Raw genomic sequence first — 11,175 nt, forward strand, 5'->3', positions numbered from 1 at the left:
TAATGAATTTAAGTAAATTTCCTTTATTGTTTTTTTTCCAGGGTTTTATAAGATTAGATATGTCAGAGTACCAGGAAAAACATGAAGCAAGTTTTTTAAGATTTTTCATGATGCCAATTATCAATTTATATTTTGAGAAACTGTATGATTGAATGAATTTTTATTTGTATAATTCTGTATCATAGGTTGCGAAACTTATTGGCTCGCCACCAGGCTATGTCGGTCATGATGATGGTGGACAGCTGACGAAACAGTTGAAGGCTTTTCCAAATGCTGTTGTGCTGTTTGATGAAGTAGATAAAGCTCATCCTGATGTTTTGACTGTCCTTTTGCAGCTGTTTGATGAAGTATGTGGCTATGACGGGCACAAAAATTTATTTTTCAATTGTACTCAAACGTTTTCTGAATGAAAATGTTAACAGTCCAAGCAGGGTCTCAACTAGATGCTTCGTCATCGAGGCAAACCATTATTTTGGTACTCCTTGTCATGTAGACGAAGCAGTTGAAGGGGGAATTTGACGCCCTTTCTGGTCCAGCACCCGGGGATACCAGGCCCATCTGCTCCCCTCTAGTTGTGGTCCTGAGTCCAAGTAAGTTTTTAGAAAATGGCACAAATGCACATGGGTGAAGCATGCTATACATAAGTGCAAGCATATACACATCTTGCCGAATCCCACCTAAATTACAGGGTTGCTCAAATCAATATTGTCTACTTCAATAGATGACATACAGTGGTGGTGGGGGGAGGGGTGCCTCACAATTTAACACTTATTTGTTGCTGAAACGATGTGAAATTACAAAGCTGTCAGGATTGATTAATAGGGGGGTAGCAGGAAAGAATGATTTTCAGTCTAATTTCACTCGAATTACCTTAATATACCTACATGAAAGTGATATAAGTAATCATAAAGAGAGGTCTATTACTGTATGGGTGGGGGGGGGGAAATATGTTATTGTGATATATGTGAATAGTTTTATTCATCTTCTTTGTCTTAATGTGTTAGAATAGATGATGTTGATTCATGTTACTTGCCAACTTGGATAGCATTGTATGTGAAAACAAAATCTGGCACATTAAATATTTTAAGCTACTATAAATTAAGTTTTATTTGCTAGTTTTTTGTTTAAACTTTACTATCAACTGTTTCAGGGACGTCTAACAGATGGTAAAGGTAAAACCATCGAATGTAAGGATGCAATTTTCATCATGACCTCAAACCTTGCGAGCAATGAAATAGCATCTCATGCCTTGCAGCTGAGAGCAGAATCTGAAGAAATCGCCAAAGAAAGATACAGAGGAAATATAAGTATAACACATTCACACTTTCTCTATATAATACCCTCCTCATTAATTTTTATCTTTGTGATTGAAGCAACTGTTTCTCGGTGTGTGATCAGTTGCTACTTTTTTAATATCTTTTGATTTTCAAGCAATTCTATCTAGTAATATTGCATATTATCATATTAATAACTTTTTAGTTTTGATTTCTAACCACTTAAAAATTGTTTCATGAAATTCTGAATGTTTTATAGATGATATTGAGATGGTCGAAAAAGTTACGATTTCCAAAACATTCAAGGAGCAAGTTGTTCAACCCATTCTCAAGGTAACTAGAATCAAATATTTATGCATGATTTCTATATATCTACCATCACTTTTTTTTATTAATTTTTTATCTGTCGCATGTGCACTTTCCTACAATTATTTCTATTTACTTTTAATTAATCAAAGAACTGAACTTTTTCTTTTAACCTCTCTAATGCCTACCTTTACTTCTTATCTTCTGTGAAAGCTTTTTTAAAGTTCATGTACCAATTAGTTGTATTTTTCAGTTGGTGACTGCCGTCAAATCATTCTTTCTCTGGTCTTATTTGCCCACATTTGGACGAAATTCCAGAATTAACACATGATCCTCATTGACCAATTAGAAGGTAGCCAGTGCTAGAAAAGTCTAGGTGTGTCACACACTTCTTGGCAGGAACTTTTTAGGGTAGAGCGGTCCAGCTTTCCTGGCTGGACCAAAACAAATTGCTTTGAAATTCAATTTAAAATGCACTGCAATAAAATAGAATTTAAGTTTTAATGCCGCTGGGTGCTCTCAAGGGCAGCGGATGATGGTGGGTGAGTGTTTTGCTTTTGTATTTTGAGTGGCTTATCCTCTTGTCAACTTTTATTATAATTTCTACTTGAGTGGCTTTTAATATACTTTTTTCCCTGATGTAAATTTGCTTTTGGTTTTAATTGAATTCCTTCATCATGACCACGACAGATCCTATTGGTTTTTTCTCATTTACTTCACTTCTCTCTCAACTTACTTCATTTTTTTCCTGATACTCTGACATATCCAACCGTATAAAACCGTGAAAAAAAAAACAATAAAGGAAATTCACTTGAATTCATCATGGGGACATAATAAATATACATTCCACAAATATTATGATCTGATAAAATTTTGAAAAAATGTAATTAATATCTAGTAATAAAATATTTCACACCAATACTTGAAACACATAATATGCAGGGACCACAGGACTGGACAAATCTGTTGCCTGATATGCCCGGGAGAATATGGAAATTTTGAATGGGCGTGTATTTTTTTCAATTGCATGCCCAATGCTAGGCATATGAAATATTAATTTGGGATGTAGATTTTTGGAGATTTGTCGAGCCCTGGCAGGGACTGATTTGACTTGGTGGGGAGGGGGAGGGAGCCCTATACAAAGCAAACATTAGAATACTTCTTGATTAGGATAAAAAAATACTAGGTTGGTCAGCAAAGAAATGTTTAAATTTCAAGGGCTCAGGACAAATGTCTGACTTGCTCGTGGCAGAAATCAGACCCAGATGCAATGACTTGTATGCATTCATGAAATCGTAGAAATCTAACTTACATTTGCTGAAATTCAAAGTATAATTTTTTTTAACAACATTAAATAACTATATTCCAATATTTAAATGTAAATTACTATGTTTATTAACGATTTCTTTCATGCATCATCGTCTGGAAAGAAAAGGTAGGCTATGAGTATTTTGCAATATGAACCAAAAAGTTTTTAAATAAATTAAATTTTGATAAATAAATTAATGAGGGCTTGCAATAGAGAGGAGCAGGGTATGAAAAAAATTATGATTTTTTTTATTTTAATTAATTGACTGCTGATTAATTGAAACAAATCTTGTTAATCATTAATCATTTTCATATCACCTACCTGTTTCTTCACCTAATCTCGCAAAATTTATTCAGCATTAATGAATAAACTAAAAACTAACAATAAACAAACAAACTACGAGCAAAATATATGAACACCAAAAATATGTGCTTATATAACATGTGAAGTCATTGAGCTCGAATTAACTTCAAAAGAGCAAACTGGAAATCTTAATACAAAAAGTGAAAAAGTCTGAAGTCCAATGGTATTTATGTTGGTACAATATCTATTATTATTTTGAATTGGCAATTAGGGTATAGAATTCAAGGCATTATAAAAAATAATTTCCTCTTTTTTTTTTATCAGGGAAACCCTAGTGCCCCATTTTAATGCCTTGAAAATACTCAGTGCAGTTTATCTAAGTGCTCAGTGTTTAGCTCCCTATATTTTTCTGCAATTTTTTCGAAAGATCTTTACCACATATCAATAGTATGCATACTGTACCAGGTTACTTTTACTTCAATATCATTCAAGTTATGTAAAGGGAAAATTGAATTTAAATTTTGTGATTTAAATTGGCATACCCTGGATCATGGCCCCCACATCCTGAAGCAGGGCCCCTAGGCTGTGATCTTTTACGGGCCCCCTGACCAGACTTTCACGGGGCCCCCTTTATGATGAATTTATAGCGTGAAAAAACAAAAAACTGATTAAAATCCTCCCGGGCCCCAGGGCTGGAGCCTTGTCAGCCCACCCCTTGTGGGGGCCATGCCCTGGATAGGAGTAGTACTCATACAAAAGCCTTGTTTCAGGAACTCGATGAGGTAATTTACTACTGATTGAAATCAGTCTAGATTTCTTTTTCTCTAGTAAAAACCCATCTAGAATAGAAAGCTTTAACATTACAATGTTGTTGTTTTTTTTTTGTTTTTTTTTAATTCTGGACTGGGTGACTCATATTTACATATTGTATTGTAATTCTGAGGGATGTTTTGACCACCATTGATACTGCTGACTGACATTGTGCCAAACTATGATGAATGTTTTCAGATCAAATTTTCTAAAAAACTGAGTGTTCATTCTACCTCATAATAGTTAAAATCTCAAAAATGACTTTAATGTGTTCATACATCCTGTTTCTCAGTCATGGTGCTGACTTTTTTTTTTTTTTGGTGTCGTTTGTGTGTAAGAATGACATAATTCAACCTATAGTTGGGTGGTAATTGACAATGGCTGGCACAATGTTCCCCCATTTTTGTGAAGGACAATTTCAAGTGGTCTTCTCCATTTTGGCTACAATTTTTTTTTTACCTATTTTATGATATTTCTTTTTAATATGATTTTAGATAACCATTAGAAAATTTGACTGTGATTTTATGTGATTGTGGATGGGAATTCCCTATAGTTTTAATTAAAACCACAGGAATTAGACCTGCCTGATAAATTGGGGGGGGGGGGAGATGGTTAATGTGGTGTAAGTATATTAATCCTCATTCTGAAAAAAGGTTTTACTAGAATTTTTTTCATAGATTTGCATGTTAAAAATTTTGCTATTTCACAATCTAGTAATGAATTATTTGAAGCCGAAATTTAGTTTATTTTTTCTTTCTATAGTTCAGTACTGTTAGATTGCATTTCTGGACTTATCTCCCATCTTCCATAGTTGCACACAGAATTATTGCACAGCATTTCCAAGGTAGAGATGAAATTTTTAATTTTCGCACATTCATTGTAAGTGCTTACTATGAATATAAGGAATCCAGAGAAACATCAAATTTCCAACAAAAGTAGGGAGAGGAAAAAGATCCTGAAGGAACAGGGCCACGGAATACTGACAACAATCGCTTCACGAAATAGACATGCAATACTGACTCAAATCACTGGATTTCAATGTTGAGGCATCAACAAGTGTCAGCGTATGAACTGTATTTGGTCCCTCCTTGATATGGACTTTCGGACAGGAAGGGCCACTCGAGTACCTTTGATGACTACTACTAAGCCACACATGCACCTTGTCCATATTCCTCTGCGGAACTTCTAATGAGTTGGTGCATGTTGGAATGTGCATGTAGTGAACCTGATGCAAAATTTGTTTCTGTGTAATGCTTGTTATGTGTAGTGCTGCCATCAATTTTTCTAATTATGAGTGAAGTGCAATGATTGAAAATTTTACCATTGTAGGTCTATTGCTCTCTTTGGTGAGACTTTTTAACAGGAGATCGCAGACCAACTTCAGCAGACCACCACTGTGGTGAGGGTAAGGTTTGAACCCGGGGTACCTTTGATGACATTTCTTTCTTTCTTTCAAACCGAAGGCCCAGGCTCTATCGGTTTCAGCTAATTTTAGCCATTGCCCCTGTGAAGGGGCGGGACCATGTCAGAGGAAACTTTATTATACATAATAAAATGTACATAGACAAAATCTCATACACACAAAATATTACAGCACAAAAGTGAAAGAATAAAAACAAAAACAATGCAAAAAAATTAAAACAAAAATTCAAAAAAATGAAAACAAAAATGCAAAAAAAATTAAAACAAAAATGCAAAAAAATAAAAACAAAAATGCAAAAAAATAAAAACAAAAAATGCAAAAAAATAAAAATAAAAAATGCAAAAAAATAAAAACAAAAATACAAAAACAATGCAAAAAATAAAAGCAATGCAAAAATACAAAAATATATAAATAGATAAATTAAATGCTGAAAACACCTAGCATGAATTGAGAAAACACAAAAGAGGGAAAAGTACAAAACAGTAATACATATATGTATGTACACATAGAAATAGAATTTGCCATTGAGAGGAAAGCAAATTTGACAAGGGACAAGACAGCGTTGCAATGACTAAATTTTAATTGAAGCATCATTCACTCAAGAGAACCTCGTCCTCCAGACACCTTAGCATATGAAACAACCGGCTGTCTGATTCTTGAGGATCTTTGGGGACTTATCGTAAGAGTGTTTGGTTTGACTGTTGTGGTCTATGGGTCTCTTCGTACCAGATTTAGATTTGCTTCCATAAATTTCACCAAGTTTGTGATTTTCATTATTATAGTTTGCCTCTCTGGTATCTGTCTCCTCCAATTGTCAATATTTCTTATTTGCTGGAGCATGTTGGTGGTATGGTGCAGTTTCAGGACATTTGGTGGCATAATGCAACTCGTTTCCAATTTCTCTGCATCTACAGTCAGGGCTATTGAGGATTTCGAAATGGTGGAGGTGCTCTGGAAAAGGACCATGTCCTGTTAGGAACATTATGACCCCTCTTTTCCAGTTCAGGCTTTTAGCCTTCACCATTTTAACTATGCTGTGAACTTTCCTACCTGATGCTTTTTCATTATCTCATTAATTTTGCTTGAATGGCAAAATGAATGGGATAATTAATTCGTGGGTAATGAATTCATGGGTAGCATTGTAGGTGTATGTTCCAGTTTTTCCAGTACTTCAGTGTATAAAGGTATTACATGTGTGAAAAATTCCTTTCTATTTATCTTGATGCTCTTATTGTGAAGAATTCACATCTGTATAAAAATCTTCCAATTCTCATTTTACGGTTTTGGCTGAAAATTTAATCTTGAACCTCCCACGACTTCAGTTTGGATGACAAAATTCCCTGCTCTCTTTGCATGTCACTGTAGTTCATGTGCAGTATTTGTGTATAAGAAAGATTATGTCGATAAATCTGAACCTTTTCTTTCTCCCCATGCAGAATCACTTTCGTAGAGATGAATTCCTTGGTAGGATTACAGAAATTATATATTTTCTCCCTTTTTCAAGATCAGAACTGATCAGACTCGTTCAAAAGGAAATGGAATATTGGGCTGTGAGGGTAATATTCCAATTAAGTTATTATATTATAATATTATTGTTTTTTGAAATCATGCCACCTACTAATAATCTCATCTTTGTTCTTATCGAGTTTTATCTGACCTGCAATAAATACATGCTTTGCATCTTAGGCTAAGCAAAGGCACAACATCGAACTAACTTGGGATCGGCAGCTACTTGAAACGCTCTCAGATGGATATGACGTTCATTACGGTGCAAGATCCATCAAGCATGAGGTATGGGTGTGTGTGTATAGTGAGAGCACACATCTTAATTCAAAATTAATTAAGGACAATTATAATAATTCAAATCTCAATTCATTGCATTGGTGAGCCTGTATAGTTGTTGGTACTAAACTTTGGATACTCCCCTTTCACAGCTGTGCAACATATAGCAAGGCTGGAGAAATCCCAGTTGCCAGATTGCCATTGCAACTAGAAAATCGGTATTGGCAACTAAAATTTTCGAAATGCTGTTCCTAAATTGTCAAAGGCCGGAATCACGCTATAAAAGTTGGATAAAATCTCTTTTATAACACTTGAAAAATCCAACCAATAAAGCTCATAGATTACATTCGAGCAAATACAACTGATAAGCAGCGGCGTCATTTCAACTTTTGCTGGGGGGGGGGGGTGCAAAGGACATGTACTCAATGTATTTATAATTATATATATATATATTTTTTTTTTAGTGTATTTTCAAAAGCCGGGGTCCAGCGTCCCCCCCCCCCCAAATGATGGGTCTGCCGATAATCTTATTATTTAAATTTTTTTAATTTTATGAAAGAAATTTTAGAAAACTTTTATAGTGTAATTCCAGTCTAAGGGTGACGCAGAATTTTCTGATTTCATTACACTACATCTTTTAACACGGGAAAAAGTAATAACATTATTTAGGACCATTTTTCTTAAACAAAATACCATGCTTGGCTGCTAAGAAATTGGGCTGGTGCCTAAATATTTTTCGGTTTGTCAAGCCCTGGATATAGGATGTAATGAAAAAGTTACAGAATTCCCTACCTTCTACCTTTGGTGTTAGATCAAATTGAACACCTGACCCATTTTGAGTTTTCTATTCTAATTCCTATGCAGTAAAACTGAGAAAAAAAGCCCCAGTATATATTGATGAAAAGTAAGAATTAGTGGAAGAAATAATTTCAGGATTGATTGAAATTCAGGATTAATGAGAGAAATAATTCCAGAATTGATGAAAGGGGAAAAAATTCCACCATAGCTCTTCTCTGCACCCCTTCAACCAAGTCTCCAGGGTAGTTCGTACTCGAGTCCAGGACGAACTAAGACTCGAAAAAGCGGAAGAATGACTTTAGGAGCACGCAAAGAGACCTTTTTGAAAATTAGACCAAGCATTCTATTCGATTTTTTGACCACCGCTGAACAATGTTCAGAAAACCTAAGTCGCTCATCAATGAGAATTCCCAAATCAGTGACCCTAGTTGCATCCGGGATAGTGACACCATTCAACTCGTAAGAGAACCGTGGGTTGTTCAAACCAAAATGAGCGACCATGCACTTATCAACGCTAAACGAAATGCTCCATTCATTTGCCCATGCTGCAATCCTGTTTAGACTGGTCTGGAGCAACTCCCTATCGCTTTGATTCCCGATTACCCCCATTAGATTCACATCATCTGTGAATTTGCTAGTAATCCCATCGATACCCTCATCGAGTTTATCGATAAAAAGTGAAAAAAGTATGGGGCCGAGGACACTTCCTTGAGGAACTCCACTTGTGACGTCTGTCAAACCAGAGAATTCCTCATAACTCGTTGCGACCTATCTCTTAACCACGATTCTATCCAATTCAGCAAGTTGCCCCCAATTCCAATCTCGTGTAAACGCTTCAAGAGTCTGCCATGTTGGACCCGATCGAATGCCTTCTGGAAATCAAGGTAAACAACGTCGCCATTTTTGCTCTTACCCAAAGCCTTAGTCACGTGATCATAGAAGCAAAGGAGGTTAGTTACACATGGCTTCCCCTTCCTGAACTCATGCTGATTATCCGACAATACATTATTCTCGTCTATTCACACTATGTACTGTTTGCCACAGTACATAGAAAATAAGAACAATCTTTTTTTTTCTTTTAATGAAATCTTGCTGTAAAATGCATTTTTATGAGAACAGATGGAATGTGAAATTTGAAATTGCTCGCTAGGTCGAAAGGCGAGTGGTCAATCAACTGGCGGCAGCACACGAGAAGACGCTCATCAGGAGTGGCAGTTCCGTTCACGTGACGGTGGACAACAAGATTATGAATGTTTCCGGAGAAGAACAGGTGGCTCCACCAACCTCCTCGAACATCAAGCTTCAGTTGCGACAGAAAGATAAACGACAGACATTACTAGATATATCAGTTAATGGCACGCCTTCGCTCGGTTCTAGCTGAAGAGGGTTAATGGGAAATATATCTATACACATAGCAATACATTGTAAATAAAATTCCTGCGGTATATGATTCCATCTTTCCCTTGATGTATAATTTGTTGCCAGTCTATATACATGGCTAACAATCTAGTCCAGTGTTTCCCAATGTGGGCAATATCGCCTCCTGGAGGGTGATGGAACGGCCCGGGAAGGGGGCGGTAGAAGCTTTGGGTTTAGCATAGGATCCTATGGGTTAGCTTGTGTTGGGGCGATGGAACAAAGTTTGAGAAACTATGATCTAGTCCATATACATGCTCAACTTGTGGCCCTCGGAATCACCTGATATGGCCTGTAGCCTCGAACCTAATTTTGCAAAAAAAAATATTAAGTGATACATTTACAGATTTCTCAAGTGACCCGCGTCACCATTCTAGAACACTTAAGAAGCTTACAGAACATTTCATGATCACCGAAATGACACGCTGCATAGTTTTAGAGCACTTAATCTGCCCGCAGTGCAGTTCAACAGCATTTAAACGGCTCGTAGCACATTTACAGATCATTCAAGTGATTCACTGTATTTACGGATCACTTGCGTGCCCCGTGACACATTTCCCCACATCGCTTAAGCGCCAGCGGCACATCTCCAGATCACTTTATTGGCCCACTCCGCATTTCCAAATCACTTAAGTTTCCCACTGCGCATATTCACATCAGTGGCCCGCTACACGTTTTCAAACTAATCAGGTGGCCCATCTTCTCTGAGTTTGAGCATCTTTAATGTAGTCTATACATGCTCAACCTGTGGCCCTCAGAGTCATCTGACGTCAAACCTATTTTTGCAAAAAATTAACCCAGTGGCGCATTTTCAGATCACTGAAGTGACCTATGCTGTTTCATATCACTTAAGTGGTTTGCGGCACGTTTCCAAATAACTTAAGTTACCCTTGGCGCAGCTCTAGGGCACTTAAGTGGCCCGCGACACATTTTCAGATCACCAGCGGCATAATTCCAGGGCACTTAAGTGACTCGTTGTGCATTTACAGATCACTTAAATGGCCTGCAACACGCTTTTATCAAAATAAGTGGCCCGTACTTTCCATAAGGTTGAGCACCCTTGATCTAGTCACTGTTGTGATAACTTTGCTTGTGCAAAATTCTGTCCCTTTGATGGAGAAAGTGAGATTCAGACAGAACGGAACGTTGGAGAAAATTATTATTCTTTGTCATTTACAACGATTTTCAATATTTTCACGATAGCTTTATGAGAGCCTTGTTAAGATGTTTAAAGAAATTAGCCGAGAAATAGCAATTTCATAAAGATCTGCAATACAATGGTGAGAACTCAACTCTCGAACTCATCGTTGGGGTAAGGACCAAACAGGGGCATTTGACTGGAAGTTGTTGATTTATGATCAAAATCAATAAAAAATTTATATCGTAGTACAGTACTGTATATGTTCTGGATTTCAGTGTGGCATTGTTCTCAACTTGTACATTATCTTCCCCCCCCCACTTCGATAATTCATGTTAGTGTGAGAACAGGGCCGCAATTAGGAGGGGGAAGGTGGATCTGGTGCCCGGGCGCTGGACCGGGGGGGGCGCCGAATTCACCCTTTGACTGTTCCTCCTACATTACACAAGGCGCCAAAATGAATGCTGACAAAGTATCTAGTTGCTGCCCTGTTCCTCAGCCCCGATTTTATATATTTTGTGTAGGATTGACATTTAGAGATTCATGCATTATCACTGAATATACAGAAGTGCAAAAAAAAATACCAGTGAAAATTCAGAATTGATGAAAGAAAAAG

The 11,175-nt window shown here is 36.7% G+C and overlaps 1 protein-coding gene across 2 annotated transcripts in view; it reads left to right on the forward strand.

Moving 5' to 3' along the window:
- The window catches only part of LOC149070433 (mitochondrial disaggregase-like), a 31,709-nt gene extending 20,902 nt beyond the window's left edge, over nucleotides 1-10,807 (forward strand). Inside the window, exons 10-16 of one of the 2 annotated variants that reach the window (XM_089249603.1) lie at nucleotides 42-86; nucleotides 186-347; nucleotides 1,151-1,307; nucleotides 1,534-1,607; nucleotides 6,862-6,981; nucleotides 7,112-7,216; nucleotides 9,156-10,807. In XM_089249603.1, coding sequence (XP_089105729.1) covers nucleotides 42-86; nucleotides 186-347; nucleotides 1,151-1,307; nucleotides 1,534-1,607; nucleotides 6,862-6,981; nucleotides 7,112-7,216; nucleotides 9,156-9,386 — 894 coding nt within the window. In that variant the 3' untranslated portion in view covers nucleotides 9,387-10,807. The remainder of the gene's footprint in view (nucleotides 1-41; nucleotides 87-185; nucleotides 348-1,150; nucleotides 1,308-1,533; nucleotides 1,608-6,861; nucleotides 6,982-7,111; nucleotides 7,217-9,155) is intronic. The other variant, XM_089249605.1, reaches the window with a different exon arrangement.
- Nucleotides 10,808-11,175: the final 368 nt, after the last annotated feature.

Source organism: Pholcus phalangioides, unplaced genomic scaffold (assembly GCF_987345545.1).
Source record: "Pholcus phalangioides strain wild (caught in Gottingen) unplaced genomic scaffold, Ppha-v1.0 ptg000022l_1, whole genome shotgun sequence".
NCBI classification, from domain to species: Eukaryota; Metazoa; Arthropoda; class Arachnida; order Araneae; family Pholcidae; genus Pholcus; species Pholcus phalangioides.